General features: G+C 47.2%; 1 protein-coding gene across 3 annotated transcripts in view; it reads right to left on the reverse strand.

Annotated features, from left to right (window-relative positions):
• Positions 1-16,302, reverse strand: part of NUB1 (negative regulator of ubiquitin like proteins 1) — a 97,158-nt gene that overhangs the window by 37,526 nt on the left and 43,330 nt on the right. For all 3 annotated transcript variants that reach the window (XM_069729766.1, XM_069729767.1, XM_069729765.1), the window contains exons 6-7: positions 14,065-14,259; positions 196-284 (exon numbers count right to left, since the gene is read on the reverse strand). In XM_069729766.1, coding sequence (XP_069585867.1) covers positions 196-284; positions 14,065-14,259 — 284 coding nt within the window. The remainder of the gene's footprint in view (positions 1-195; positions 285-14,064; positions 14,260-16,302) is intronic.

The following is a 16,302-nucleotide window of genomic DNA, read 5'->3' on the forward strand; positions in this document are numbered from 1 at the left end:
AAGTCAGGGGATTCTCAACCAGAGATCAAGTGAGGAGGAGAGCAGGCAGATAGAGAAGGATTTTGGAAAGCAAAGAATTTAGGGAAGTGCTTATCTACGGCAGTTCTCAGGAAAGAGACTTATGAAGTACTGGCCGACCCCTTTAAATTCACCTGCTCCGTCCGGTGCCCTTTTATTTTAGGAGGTTGACCCTACCTTTTTTGCGGCTTTAGGCATATTGATGGAACGTCCAGTTTGGTTTGCAATTTCCAGGTACGGCATAGTATCGGGATCGGCGCTTTCCCCTGTTGAAGAACATCATATGAGTTGCGTCATTTCAGGAGTCCTGATTAACCTTGTAAATACCGCCATTAACAACTCCAGCTATTGGTAATGTGGCAAACACACTGTCTCACACACTGGACACCGAGCTCAGTGATGGACGTTACCATCTCCAAGTGGCTAAACACTCCCTGGTGTAAAAGCTATGGTCGAGAACGAGTATCAGTAGGAAGGGACCATCCAGTTTGTAGGGCTGTGAATGCGGCTCTGGGCTGGGTTCACATTTCTGCAATTCATCCACTGGAGGTACACACCTGGACTGCAAAAAAAACCCTCAAGACGTACATGGCAGAGTACCATAGACTAAAATGGGAACAACGTAGTTAAAAAAAATAAATATACCTTATTTTTCCGACCATAAGACGCACTTTTTTTCCTCCAAATTTGGGAGGAAAGTGTGGGTGCGTCTTATGGTAGGGATGAAACGTGTGGAGGGCAGCAGCGGCTAGAGGGATCGTACTGTTATCCCACTTTCAGGAGGCGGAAAAATGTCCCTGCTGCTTGGAATCAGTGCTGGGGAAACCAGGTGGTCCTGATGATTAAGTGCAGTGAATATTCATTAGCCTCTTCCCCGCCCACCTGTCAGCCTGAGCAGTGAGCAGCAAATTAATACTCCACTTAAGCAGTGCACACATGGTTTCCCCAGCGCTGGATTCCTGCAGCAGCTGGGGAGATCTGGGAGTCTGGTGGAGGAGGAGGCAGCAGGGGCCAGAGGGGACAAGATCGCTGCATACCTGCCTGGGCTGGACGCTGAGTGCTGAGGCATAAGGACCTGTGTGATGTCATGAAGTGGGCGGACTGGAGCATCACATGACAGCAGAGCCCTCCCTCTTCTGATGTCATCACAGGTCCTTCAGACTCCCCACTAGAATCTGCTGGCTTCCTCTTATAACGTGTGCTCTGGAGAGGCAACAATGGGAGGGCTGTGTGTGCAGTCATGGGATGCTCCAGCTCTTTACCTCACCACAGTGTGGCTGGCTGCCACAATTAAAAGGTTAGTCTTTACAACACACAATAAAGCACTCTGTCACTCCTTTGGTGAACTATAACTCCCAGCATGCCATAGGATCTGCAGGACATGCTGGGAGTTATAGTTCTCCCATGGGATTTTAAAGCAGCACTCCAGTATTATTTTGCACTGCTGGAGTGATGCTTTCAATATTAGCCCTGTGCCCCCATTCTTATACTCGCCCCCCAGCGTCTTCATACAGTACTTTACAGACACCACACTGGTCCCGTAGCTTCAAACATAATAACATACTATTATATATAATAACCCCACCACATATAATAGTATGTTATTTATGTTACTAAATATTTTACCACATTTTTTTGCTTCAAATATTTTTTTTCCTATTTTCCACCTCTAAAACCTGGGTGCGTCTTATAGTCCGGTGCGTCTTATAGTCCGAAAAATATGGTATATTGCTCTGAATGGGTTTTGTCGAGTTCACATTGCTTTTTTTTTTGGGCGGGGGGGGGGGGGGATGTGAAAAAATAACATAGTTGACAATGTTTTTTGGGTTCCCAAAGAAAGTATGAATGATGTACTGTATAGGTTTTCTTATCCTTTATTCTCAATGGAAGATGTGTTGAACAGTTTATCAATATGTTTCAACATGGCTAAAAGGTATGTTTTCCTGCCTGTACCATTTAACGCAAGTTGAGAAAGCAGTAATAAAACATGGATGTCTTTTACAAAAAACAAACGTGTATAGACATATACAAAACAAGAGACTACAGCAGCTCCTGTAAGCGCTAAGGTGTGTGCAGACATGGAGTATATGAGATCTGACGTGCATTACTGCTATATAGATATGCTTATAAAAATGAAGGTACTTGGCCAATTCATGAGAGCCCATCAACCATGACAAGGTGGTCTTTCTTAGATGGGACCCTAATAGTGAGTGATGAGCGAACGTGCTCAGATAAGGTCTCATCTGAGCATGCTCATGTGCTTACCGAGTGTATTCGGTGTGCTCATAAAATATGTTCGAGTCCCCGCACCTGCAATGTCTTGTAGCTGTTCGAGAGCTGCAACACATGCATGGATTTCCTGTTTGTTAGGCGATCCCTGCATATATTGCGGCTTTTGAACTATTGCGAGGCATGCAGGCTCGGGGACTCAAACATATTTTACAAGCACACCGAAGACACTCGGCACATGAGCATGCTCAGATGAGACCTTAGCCGAGCACGTTCGCGCATCACTAGACCCTAAGGCTATGTGCACACGTTCAGGTTTTTTCGCTTTTTTTCGTGCTAAAAACGCTATAAAAACTCATTAACAACGCATACATTATGCATTCTATCATTTAGAATGCATTCTGCATGTTTTGTGCACATGGATGCGTTTTTTTCCGCGAAAAAAAAAAAAACGCATCGCGGTAAAAAAATGAGCATGTTCATTATTTTTGTGGATTTTCTGCGTTTTTCCCGCAATTCTATGTATTTGGGAAAAAACGCACAAAAACGCGTCAAAAACACGGTAAAATCGCATGCGGATTTCTGGCAGAAATGTCCGTTTTTTGGCAGGAAAATTTCTGCAAGAAATCCTGACGTGTGCACATACCCTAAATCGAATATTTATCACATATGCCTCTCTCGGGCTATAAGCCTACACATTTAGGCTATGTGCACACGTCAGGATTTTTTCCTGACATAATCCTGAGAATTCTGCCAGAAATCTGCGTGCTTTTTTCGCGCGGATTTCTCGCGGAATTTGCGCGGATTTTTTGCGCTTTTTTATTTTATTTTCCGGAATGTCCTTTTTGATAGGAAATCCGCAAAAAGATAGAGCATGTCCGGATTTTTTGCGGTATGCGTTTTTTTTGCGGAAAAAAACGCTAACATCTGCACAAAAAATGCGGAATGCATTCTAAGTGATAGGATGCATAATGTTAGCGTTTTTTTAGCGGATTTATAGCGTTTTTACGGTGAAATTCCGCCAAAAAAAAAACGCTAAAAATCCTGACGTGTGCACATAGCCTAAAGGGCAGGCAGCATCAGACATTAATTCAAATCCACCTTAGGCTAACGGGAGGATTACTCAGTCAGAAAGGGGATGGTCACAACCTACAATAGTAAACTACAAAAAAAAAAAATGACCATCAGAATAAAGCGAGTGTGCAAGCTGACATGACTGCATGATTTACAAACATGAGAATTTCTTGGTTTTCTTATGGACTAAGAGGATGTAGAAGTCGAAATTCCGACAGATGTAGTTTGATGTATGGCAGACACTTGCATGCACATGTCTTGTCTGCTGACGTACAAATGTGAATGAAGCCTAAAAAACGCCAAGTAGAGGTGATGCAGGCAGTGCTGGTTTCTATGTTTTATGAGGAATTGTGGGCGTTTTCCGGTTTCAAAAAGACACTGGTGACAAATGGAGAGCCACATGGGTGCAAAGTTGGGTCTACCCCATGGTGGCACGTCATATTTCTAGGAGGACTGCCTCAGACCGCCACAGTGCACACAATGTGTGATAAAGGCAGGAACTAGGCTGAGACTTTGACAATTTCTGCAAAATAAAATACTAAGCTTAGTAATATTTTCTTTACTGTGCCGGATAATTTTTCATATTCAATTACCGTAATACAGTTCAGAGAAAATCGATGTACCGTAAATCTTGCTTTGCTTGTATCGCCATTGGAAAGACCAACTTAAAAAATACTGTAGTTTTTACATTCAGACGGAGAAGTTCACAGCAGAAATTTAATAGTCACATTACACACAAATGAGCCACATTAGCAACAGATCATCAAATATGACCTTTTTTTAATTTTAATTTGGTCATTTGTTAAATGTATGGTTTGGAAATGTTTAATTGAACATAAGCAGTTGGTATGAAGAAGAAAAAGTTTTGCAGATTTTAGCCAAGCCATAAAACAGGATTTTTGGTTGCTTACCGTAAAATCTGTTTCTTGAAGCCTCCATTGGGGGACACAGGAACCATGGGTGTATGATGCTGCCACTAGGAGGCTGACACTATGCAAATAAAAAAGTTAGCTCCTCCTCTGCAGTGTACACCCTACCGACTGGCATTATACTCTTCAGTTAGTGAGAAAGCAGTAGGAGAAAGGAAAAAGGTTGAAAAACCATAACCACAAACTTGAGAACTGAAAACGTGAGAACAGTCATAGATCAGATAACAACAGAAACATTGGGAGGGAGCTGTGTCCCCCAATGGAGGCTTCAAGAAACAGATTTTACGGTAAGCAACCAAAAATCCTGTTTTCTTTATCGCCTCTCATTGGGGGACACAGGAACCATGGGACGTCCCAAAGCAGTCCCTAGGGCGGGAAAAACAGACTTCCATCAGGCCAGAGGACTCACCACTGCCGCCTGCAAGATCCTCTGCCTAGGCTGGCGTCCGCCAAAGCGTAGGTATGGACCTTGTCAAATTTGGCGAACGTGTGGATGGAAGACCAAGTTGCCGCTTGCAAAGCTGTAGGGCGGAAGCCCTGTGGTGCACCGCCCAGGAGGCGCCGACTGCCCGGGTAGAGTGAGCCTTAATCCCAGGAGGGGGCACTCTGTACTTAACCCGGTAAGCCTCCGGAATTGCAGTTCTGATCCAGCGAGCAATAGTCGCCTTGGAAGCAGGTCGGCCTCTGCGCGGGCCATCAGGAAAGACGAAAAGAGAATCAGTCTCTCGGAAAGTGGACGTTCTATCCAGGTAGATCCCCACTGCCCTGACGAGGTCCAGCTTGTTCAACTATCGCTCCAAAGAATGAGTCGGAGCTGGACAAAAGGAAGGTAGAACGATGTCCTCGTTGAGGTGGAAGAGGCGGAGGCCTGAGGACCACCTTGTCCTGGTAGATGACTAAGAACGGAGGACGGCAAGAAAGAGCCGCCAACTCGGAAACGCAGTGGATAGAAGTGATGGCCACAAGAAAGGCCACCTTCCAAGATAGGACTAACAGGGGAATCTCCCTGAGGGGCTCACAGGGGGAAACCCTCAGAACGTCCAGTACCAGGTTTAAATCCCATGAATCCACAGGGGCCCTGTACGGAGGAACAGCGTGGGCCACTCCTTGAGGAAAGGTCTTAACCTGTGGTCGGGAAGCTAAAGTCTTCTGAAAAACAAAAGGATGGAAAGCGCAGAGACCTGGCCCTTCAGGGAACTAAGGGCCAGGCCCGAATCCAGTCCTGCCTGAAGAAAAGCAAAAATGGAAGGCAGGGAAAAAGGACATAGATGAAACACGGTTGGACTCGCACCAACGGAAGTAAGCCTTCCAGGTACAATAGAAGATCCTGGAAGGCGAAGGCTTCCGAGCCTGAATCATGGTGTGAATCACCCGTCCAAAAGGCCGGACGCTCCTAGAACTGCGGTCTCAAAAACCACGCCGTTAAAAGGAGCGACCGAGAATTCGGGTGTCAGATCGGACCCTGAGACCGCAGATCTAGCCTGTCTGGAAGGCGCCAGGGAGCGTCCGCGAGAAGTTGACGAGCTCCGCGAACCAAGCTCTCCTGGGCCAATTCAGGGTGATCAGAATGACCGGCACCCCTTCCGCTTTGCTCTTCTTCAACAGTCTGGGAAGGAATGGAAGGGGTGGGAACAGGTAGGGCAGCACGAACTGTGACCAAGGAATGGCCAGAGCGTCGACGCCCACTGCGAGAATCGCGAGACCTGGAGATGAACTGCGGAACCTTCCTGTTCATTCGAGACGCCGTGAGATCCACGTCCGGAGTCCCCCATCGAAGACAAATCTGATGGAAGACCTCCGGATGCAAGGACCATTCCCCTGCCGCGAGGCCCTCGCGGCTGAGGAAATCGGCGGCCCAATTGTCCACGCCGGGGATATGCACCGCGGATATCACCAGAACTGTTGCCACTGCCCAGAGGATGATCTGGGATACCTTGGCCAAGGAGCTCCGAGGCCCCCCTTGATGGTTGACATATGCCACCGCCGTGGCATTGTCCGTCTGGATTCGAATTGGAATACCCCTGAGAATCCTTTTCCAGTGACGAAGGGACAGAAAAATGGCCCGGATCTCGAGGACAATGATCAGCAAGGTTGCCCCCTGCACCGACTAGCGGCCCCGTACAGTCAGGTGGCGAAACACCGCACCCCAGCCGAGCAGGCTGGCGTCCGTCATCAACACCTGCCAGGGACTGGATGGATCGCTTGTCTTTGGGAAGAATGACCTTCCTCTGATGAGTGTCGAAGAGCACAACCCAGAAAGATGATGTGTTGAGGAATAAGGCAGGGCTACTTCCGGTTGACCGGCCACCCGAAACGGGCTAGGGTGTCGACGATGGACAGGCTTTCCTGAGCCTGAGAAAAGGACAGAGCCTTGATGAGGATGTCGTCGAGGTATGGAAACAGAACCAGGCCTCTGACCCTCAAGATGGCCGTCAGCGCCACCATGATCTTCATGAAAACTGTTGGGGCGGTTGCAAGACCGAACGGCAGGGCGACAAACTGAAAATGTTCCTGAAGCACTGCAAACCGCAGGTCTCGGTGATGTCCCGGAAATATCGGAACGTGGAGGTAGGCGTCCTGAATATCTATGGAACACAGAAATTCCTGAGCCTCCATGGAAGCAATTACTGAACGAAGGGATTCAATCCTGAAGTGCTTCAGACAAACTCTCCTGTTCAGTAATTTGAGGTCCAGAATGGGACGCACCCTGCCGTCTTTTTTTTTTTTTTTTTTTCGGTACCACAAAAAGGTTGGAATAGAAACCTGTGAACCGCTCTTTTTCTGGGACGGGAACAATTACCCCGGCTTTGAGGAGAGAAGTGATGGCTGCGAAGAAACCTGGAACTAAAGCGGGATCTAAGTTCGGGATTCTAAGAATCGATCCCGGGGTCGAGAAACGTACTCTATCTTGTATCCGAGGATACAACTTCTCAGATCCATGCGTCCTCTACTGAGGAGATCCAGACGTCCCTGAAGAAGAGGAGACGGCCGCCCAGCCGGGGAGGTGGGATGTCGACTAGCCGAAAGTCAGGCCGAGGTGGTTCTTCCAGTCCTGGAGGGTCTACCCTGGGAGTAGCGAGGACGCCAGGAAGGAGTGGGCCTAAAGGATGCCGCCTTCTTCTCTTGGTGTGCCTGTGGCCTTTGATGCTGCTGGGAGAAGGAGTTTGATGCCGCGAAGCGACGAAAAGGCCGAAATTGACGTCTAAAGGAGAGGCGACAAGGCTTGGCCTGGGGAAGAAGGGAGCCTGTGCCCCCAGTAGCGTCCTTAATGAATTGGTCCAGCTTAGAATTGGTCCAGCTTAGAACCAAAAAGGACGAGACCCCTGAAAAGGCAGGCTGGTAAGGGACTTTTTAGAGGACAAATCAGCCTGCCAGGCCTTAAGCCAAACGGTCCGGCGGATGGCAACCGCATTGCTGGACGCCTGAGCCGCACAAGACGCGGCGTCCAGATAGGCTGAGACCAGATATTCACCCGCGTGAGAAATCTGGTTGGCAAGTCCCGCCAGCTGTCTGGAAGGAACCCCGTTCAGAATGCCCTGACGGAGCTGTTTGGCCCATTTGGATATGGATTTAGAAACCCAAGTGGAAGCAAAGGCCGGGCAAAGACTGGCTGCGGCAGCTTCAAAGGCTGACTTCTCGAAAGATTCTAAGACTATCGTTAGAATCCTTCAGAGATGTTCCGCCGGACAGTGGGAGGACCGTGTTGGTGGATAGTCTAGAAACCGGAGGATCCCCCAAGGGAGAAGCCGTCCAATTAGCGGTGAGCTCCGGAGAAAAGAGATATAAAACGCCAAGTCGCTTTCCTCTCTGAAAGAGTCTGGTCGGGTTCTCTCTTTCTCTGGTCATAATCTCCTCGAATTCCGGGTGAGGAGCGAAAAACTTGGAAGGTGGTTTAGCCCATCTAAACGAAACCGCTTAGTCTGCGGGTTCCGTAGAGGACTCCTTGATGCCACACAGGTTAGATTTATCGCTCCAATGAGATTCTGAACCATCCCTCATGGTAGCGATCTGGTTGGAATCCAACTCCGAAACATGCTCCGAAGGCGCATCAGAGAACGCCTCGCCTGACTCAGGGGAGGAGGATCGGGAGGACGCCGACCGCAGAGGAGGACCGAGTGGCGAGATGGAGCGAGAAGAGGACTCAGACCGGCGTTCCTGTCTGGACCTTTTGCGGCTAGCAATGGAGGGCTCGGACGGAGCTTCCTGCGACCCGCTGGCTACTGCAAGGTCTGCAGGGGTAACCGATCCAGCACGGACACCAAAGTTTGAGACGCCAGAGTTAGATCGGCCACCGATTGGGACAGAGAGGAAGCCCAGCCTGGGATGGGGGTATCACTCTCGGGCGGATCGGCCGGGGGATCTTGGGAGCGGTGGGAACAATCGGGTTGCTGCAGGCCTGACAGAGCGGAGGCAGAAGAGGAAGAAGTAGGAGGACCCCCTTAGAGTTAGACATTTGCAGAGGTCCCTGAAGAAAATGCCACAGGGTTAGGGGACAGTGGGGCAGAGGGGGGTGTCAGTCTGCAGTGCAGAGCTACTCACGGCAGACGAAAAGCACAGATACCAGGATGCTGTAGGCCTGTAGGAAGATGCTGTGGATCTCCGGTGCAGATGGTGTGCTGTGCCCCCAGAAAGGATCGTGCCCTGAGTGTCCGGCAGCCGGCGTGGAAGAAGGGGCGGAGCCAGTCGAGATGGTGCCGGTGGGTGGGGAAAAGCAGGGCACAGATTGTCGGGCGGGAGAAAGCCCGCCCGATGAAAAAGGAAGTGGGCGGAGCGCGGCACCGGAAGTAGGCCCCGGGAAAGCCGGGGCCTATATTAGAAGCCGGTGCCCGCTGAGAAGAACCCCCGCGGCTCAGACACTGCCCGGCAGAGCGGCGCGGAAGCCGCCGCATGAAGCAGAGAGCGCTGCCGCCGGTTAAGAGTCGCCGGAGTAGGCCCCGGAAAAGCCGGGGCCTAAATCAGGAGCCGGTGACCGGAGAGAAGATCCCTGTGGCGCAAACGCTGCCCGGCAGAGCGGCGCGGCATCCGCCGCATTTAAGAGAGGGAGCGCTGCCGCCAGTGAAGTCGCCGGAGTAGGCCCCGGAAAAGCTGGGGCCTAAATTAGGCGCCGGCGACCGCCGGAAGCAACGGTGCTGGCTGTGGAGGTGAGCGACGCCTGAGCGGCCGCCGCATAGTACGCTGAGGGGGGGAACGCTGAGGGCAGGTGGTACGCCGCAAGTAGGCCCCGGGAAAGGCCGGGGCCTAAATTAGGAGCCAGCGACCGCTGAGGGAAAAGCTGCAGGCAGGAGTGTGCCGCAAGCAGGCCCCGGGAGGCCGGGGCCTGAAGGAAGAACAGCGACCGCTGGAGGAACGCGGTGGGGCATGGAAAGGTAGCGCGGCTGGCAGAAAAAAAAAAAAGAAAAAAAGGCCACGTCAGAAAGAGCCACAGCGCAGGGAACGGGGAAAGTGCTGCAAATGCAGCGATGACCCCGCGCTGAGTCCTGGGAACCCCTTTAGAAATACTCACCTAGTAAAATCCCCCGTCGTCTGCTACTAACCTTGAGAAGGTATCAGACGTCCATAGGAGCTGTGATGGACGTCCTCGTCTCCTCCGACCGACAGGCTCTGGTAGGCGAGTGGGTGGGGGACGGGCCAGGACCGGACTTCTGAGCACGCTTGTGTGCCAGGCTCTTGGTCCTGCTGAGGGATCTATGAGGATACGGGGTGGCAGTACACGCCGTACTCATAGTCCGCCTTGTGGGACTACAGGTGTGACTCTTCACCCTGTATCCCTTCCGGAAAACCTGAAAAGAAACGACGCACATTGAGGTAGATAAGGGTCTAATGAAAGACCCGTGTCCACCTCCTACTGACACTAAGCTAAACTGAAGAGTATAATGCCAGTCGGTAGGGTGTACACTGCAGAGGAGGAGCTAACTTTTTTATTTGCATAGTGTCAGCCTCCTAGTGGCAGCAGCATACACCCATGGTTCCTGTGTCCCCCAATGAGAGGCGATAAAGAAAGTCTAATATTAGACTCCTACTCCCTGTGCCTCACATGGACAGTAGCAACAATAGACTGACTCAAACCCTATTTATTTATAGTTGAAGCATTTTCTAAGCATGCTGTAATCTCGTCATTGTGCAGGGAGGGGATAGAGGAGAGTTGTGACATTCACCTATTAACTACTGTATATGAAGAGATTACCGTACCAGTTATTGTAATTCTGTTTGCGATGACAATGGAACTGCTGAAAAATCATTTGTTCAGAACGAGTTCAGCATTAGCACTAGCAGCCAGTGTCAAAATGTCAAGACTTCTAATTAAAAAAATAAATATAATAATGATAATAATAATAATAATGTGACACTTTTTTCCTACATGCATTTTAAAGAGATGTAAAATGTTTTTTAGTTCAGATATTCAAATACTTTTTTCATCTGGCTGTATAGTAGAGCGGACTGCGTTTTCTATGACCCAGCGGCACCTGCGCCATCCCCACGCCCAGCGATCTCATGACCACTGTGTATAGGAGAGGCGGTGCCGATAGCGCATTTGCTTTCTGAGAACACAGCGCTTGTTCAACACTGTGTATACAGCGATAGGGAAGGCAGAAACGGTAATAAACCATCTCTGTCTTCACTATGGGAAGTCAGGCTGAGCCCAACAGCTGGCTCCCTGCTTCCGCACGATCACATGCAGCTGATCTGCTATGCAGTGACTTTTTAGAAAATCACTACAGAGTAGAACGTGGAATGCCTGGACAGGGAATGGAATGCCCCATCACACTACTGTTCTAAGCCAGAATATGACAAGAATCACTCAAATGAGTGAATAGAAATGACAGTCCATCAATACTTTAAGACATTAAGGTCAGTCAATCTGGAAAAATTCTAGAACCTTGAAGTTACGAAAGCCTTCAATTGCTACATTAAAACTGACTCTCATGAGAACAATCAGTAAAGAAAAACTTAGCAATACCTAGATTTACCTCTGCAGCAGAGGATAAGTTCATCAGAGTTATCATCCTCAGAAAACACAAACTGACAGCACGACCTCAAAAAGGATGTACAGACAACAAGTAGCAGATACATCTCAACATCAACTGTGTGGTCGCACTGCTGCAAAGAAGCCACTACTGAGGACTGCAAACAATAAGAGACTTGTATGAGGCAAGCAACACAAAGTCTGGACATTAGATCAGTGGAAATCTGTACTGTCTTAGGAGTCAAAATGTCAGATTTTTTTCTACCAATCGCTAGATATTTGTGATATGCAGAAAAAGTGAGATGATTTCTGATGATGTTCGTCCTTCGTTTTCGAAGATGACCATGACTTCAGGGTTAGAATTAATAGTTATGGGTCCGGAGGTGGCTGATGAGTCCAATCCGGGCCCTGAAGATTCGCCCACATACTTAACATACGAAAGCAGATGTGGTCAGTACACCAGATTCTACTTGTGCCTTGCGTACAGCACGCTTTCTTTTTGCGTCACAGATTTTTCTATCTTCAGCTGCACGTGCTCCTGAGGTGATCCTGCCCCGCCAACCTGGACGATCCAGGGCAAGCTCTTCTCATTCATTGGTGTTGACTTTCAGGTTTTTGAGAGACACCTTAAGGCAGTCTTTATAGCGCTTCTTCTGCCCCCCAACTGGTCGTGTTCCTTGGCACAGTTCTCCGTACAGCAGTTGTTTCGGTAGTCGGCTGTCCGGCATTCGGACCACGTGTGCAGCCCACCTGGCTTGGACTTTCAGCAGGAAAGTGTAAACGCTGCAGAGCCCAGTTTGTTCCAGAATTGCCGTGTCCGGGACCTTGTCTTGCCACCTGATGTGGAGGAGTCTGCGGAGGCAACTCATGTGGAAATGATTAAGCTGTTTAGCATGTCGGCTGTACACTGTCCAGGTCTCGCTAGCATAGAGAAGTGTGGTGAGGACCACCGCGCAGTAGACCTTCAGCTTGGTGGTAAGGCTGAGTCCCCTTCGTTCCCAGACGTTCTTACGCAGTCTCCCGAAGGCGGCACTGGCTTTGGCAATTCTGTTATTAACCTCAGCGTCTATGGTTACTTCACGGGACAGTGTGCTGCCTAAGTAGGTGAAGTTATCGACTGCCATAGAAAAAATAAAGGAAGAAAAAGAGAGCACTCACCGACTGCTGTGATCGTCCTTACTTTATTGTGGCAGTAATATATACATATCAAACAGGCGGCAGGGAGGAAATGCGGTTCCTAAAGACTACGGCCGTTTCGCGCTGACGGCGCTTCAACGGGTTTTGCTTTGAGGTTTTGCTCCTTCACCGTGATACGTGGCTCCTTGTACAGTTTTCCTGGAACCGGTTGATACATGACTTCGGTTTTTCTAATGTTGATCTCGAGACCAAAACTGTCGCAGGCTTGCGAAAAACAGTCCATTTCATGCTGCATCTGCTGTTCCGTGCTAGCGTTAAGTGCACAGTCATCAGCAAATAGTAATTCACGGATAACAGTCTCATGCACTTTCGTAACCGCCTTCAGGCGTTTTGGGTTGAATAGCTTGCCATCAGTCCTGTACCTAACCTGGATTCCATCTTCACAGTTGTTAAAGGCATCACTTAACATTGCAGAGAACAGCATACTGTTGATACTGAGATGATTTCTATATGTGTGGTGACCAGCATGAAGGGGGGAGGCGTAATGGTGTGTGGGTGCTTTGCTGATGACACTGTTGATTGAATCCATATTCAAGGCACATTTACCCAGCATGGCTACCACAGCAATTGCTATCAAGTTTACACACTTCTTAATAACATCATATTTGTTGTAACAAGGTAATAACCCAGATCACACCTCTAGACATGCAAGGGCTATGTGACCAAGGAGAGGGCTGTGTCAGATGACATGGCCACCACAAATCACTGGACTTCTACCCCACTGAAATGGATTGCGAAAAGTTGCTCCAGGGTGAAGTTAAAGCAGACAGCAAGTACCCAGGATCTTAGGGAAAGCCTTCAAAGCTACTGAAAAGCATTCCTGGTGAGAGAAAGCCAAGGTTGTGTAAAATAAAAGGAGATACTTTGAGGAATCTAAGCATTAACACATATTATGGTTTGCCTAACATGTTTTCCTGCACATATGCCATTGTGGTTTCGCTGCCTTCGGTCTCAATTCACAATGTGCACATTTCAATAAGAACAAACGATTGCACTGCATGAATAGGTGTGTCTAAACTTTTGACAGGCCCTACTCCATTGTATGGAATACATGTTTCAAGCAGAGAAATCTCTGCAACAAATCTGAAACATGCAAAAGTACAGCAACAGTCAACTTGACCACTAAGGCTACTTTCACAAAAAGAAAGAAAAAGAAAGAAAGAGACCGTCGCGACGGGATCCAGCGCTGTACGGTTCCATTATAGCAAACGACGGATGGCGATAAATCCGTTGCGGTCAGTTTTTTCGACGGACACAAAAAAAGTTACTATGTCCGTTTTTTCTGGCCACCGGAAAAACAATTTGAGACAGATCCGGCGAAAAACGGATGAAATGTGAGGCCGTCTGTCGCAATCCGTCACTAATACAAGTCTATGAGAAAAAACGGATCCGACGGCAACTTTTGCCGGATCCGTTTTTTTCCAAAATTTGCCGGATTGTGCCTGACGACAAAAAGCTGATGTGTGAAAGTAGCTTAATAAAGGTATCTGCAGCCCTGCCACTTCAGAAACTGGATGGGACAATTTTCAATAAGTCAGGGGTATGGCTGTCCGTTTTTTGTCCCCATTTGGTAATACTCTGAACCACGAGAACAAGTAACCAATCCCCAGAGTATTCATGGTAAATCTATATGTAAATAAATGAAGACTCTACCTCTCTCTGCGAGGATCTCCAATCCTCTCCTTGTGCGCATCATCTTTTTCTTCACACTCTCATCCTTTTGTGCCACCTCTTCTCTCTGCTTTTCTTCATTGTGCACACGTTTCCTGGCTTCTTCCTCAGTGTAGCTGAGTTCTAGGACTAAAATCTTGAAATTGTGGCAAACACCTTGTTCTTGAAGAGTTTTATCTGAATGATTAAAAAAGTTGAATATAATTAATTCAATTGACTAAATAAAAATTACCTTAAATCTTTGCAAATATTAACCATATTACTTGGTTAAATTACACTGAACATCACTAAGTTTTTACAATTCTTAATGTGGTGTGCATTAAAAAAAAAAGAAAGAATATACGGTACGTTTTCCTAGGATTCACTGGTATAGTAGAGTCTAAATTTGAAAAAAAAAACCAAAAAAGACCTGTAAGAAAAACAAATACCACGAACTGGTGATAGACTGATGCACATAGGGTACACCGACAGTTTGCTGTTTTCATTACATAGAAGACACCAAGACTGCTGTATAAACATCACACAGGAGACACTGAGACTGCTGCTTATACATCACATAGGAGACACAGACAGCTGTGTACAACACACCGGAAACACGGAGACTGAAGTATGTCACATCGGAGACACAGACTGCTGTATACAACACACAGGATACACAGAGACTGAAGTATATGTCACATCAGAGACACTGAGACCACTTTATATACATCACATAGGAGTACTGAGACTGCCGTAAATATATCACATAGGAAACAGGAGACAGAGTGCAGTACATAATTCACATAGGTGACATTGAGACCGCTGTGTATACATCAGAGGATACACAGAGATTGCTGTATATACATCACATAGAAGACATTGAGACTGTTGTATATACATCACATAGAAGACATTGAGACTGTTGTATATACATCACATAGAAGACACTGATAGTCTGCTGAATACATCACATATAATACGCCAATATTACTGTATATATCACAGGATACACTGAGGCTGCTGTATACTTCACACAGGATACACAGATGTTGACAGATCTTAGTCCAACTGTGGTAGCCATATTCCTGTTATGCTTTCAATAGCTGCCAGCAGCTCTAACCAACCACAGTATTCCAGGCGTGTACTACGGAGGACAGAGAATGAACTTAAATCCAATATTGCAGCCAGCGGGTAAGGAAAGGGTGAATCAAACACCCGAAAACCCCGCCCCTATGGCTGAAGATTGTTCCCTCCAAATTCAGGTGACAGAGTCCCTTTAAAATGTCGCATGTTAGTCTTCAACTTTGCAAAATATTAAATTCAACAGATTTTGCATTTCACTAAGGAACTGGAGAATAATTGTGCCAAGCCCACATTGTGTGGAAAAAAAAGCAAATAAAGTCAACGGAAAAAAGGCGCAAATTACAAAATGAATTAGACACAGACATAGAAGTCACCATTACAAGCATTTACTTTCAGAAAAAAAGACTAAAAGACTGATGAGTCGCGGCCTCCATCATATTTAGCCATTACTCTTTGCTTATTACCACAACCTCGGCTGCCAATGGCTTCTACTTCCCAGAACAAAACTCAACCGATTCCCACCAATAAAATAGAAATGAATTATACAGACTTCATACCGCGTGCATTTAAGCCGTACTGACAATGATTATGGAAAATACTATTTATCTTCCTGAAAATTAGTAACAGATCTTGTTTGCCCAACCAGTGACCTACACGTCTGTTTTTAATAGTAAACATTTAAAGAATGCTAAGTGCTTAATGATCTGCTTGTCTCCGTCACTACATCAGCCTCCCCGGGCCTAAACGCTAATTAGAGAACATGCCAGAGAAGCTTACACTTATCAGATGACAACTTTCCCTTACTTTGCTACATAAATTAATAGACACATTAGCTAAATATTTATTTACACAAATTGTCTGAATCAGGCAGATGTAATAATAATAATAATAATAATAATTTTTATTTATATAGCGCCAACATATTCCGCAGCGCTTTACAAATTATTACAAACCACACATTAAAGGAATTATCTAGTTCCCACCCAACCCCCCAAAAATAAACACTGCCAAAAAAAGCTGTCAATGCTGTAAAGCAGGAAAATAAATAACCCCACAGTACGCATATTGTTGCTTTGCTGTTAATGTCCAAAAGCTCAGGAGGTCCTTGTGATCTTTGTGTAGAAGTGAGCACTAGGGTTGAGTGAAACGGGTCGAGAT

This window comes from Ranitomeya imitator, chromosome 6 (assembly GCF_032444005.1).
Source record: "Ranitomeya imitator isolate aRanImi1 chromosome 6, aRanImi1.pri, whole genome shotgun sequence".
Classification (NCBI taxonomy): domain Eukaryota; kingdom Metazoa; phylum Chordata; class Amphibia; order Anura; family Dendrobatidae; genus Ranitomeya; species Ranitomeya imitator.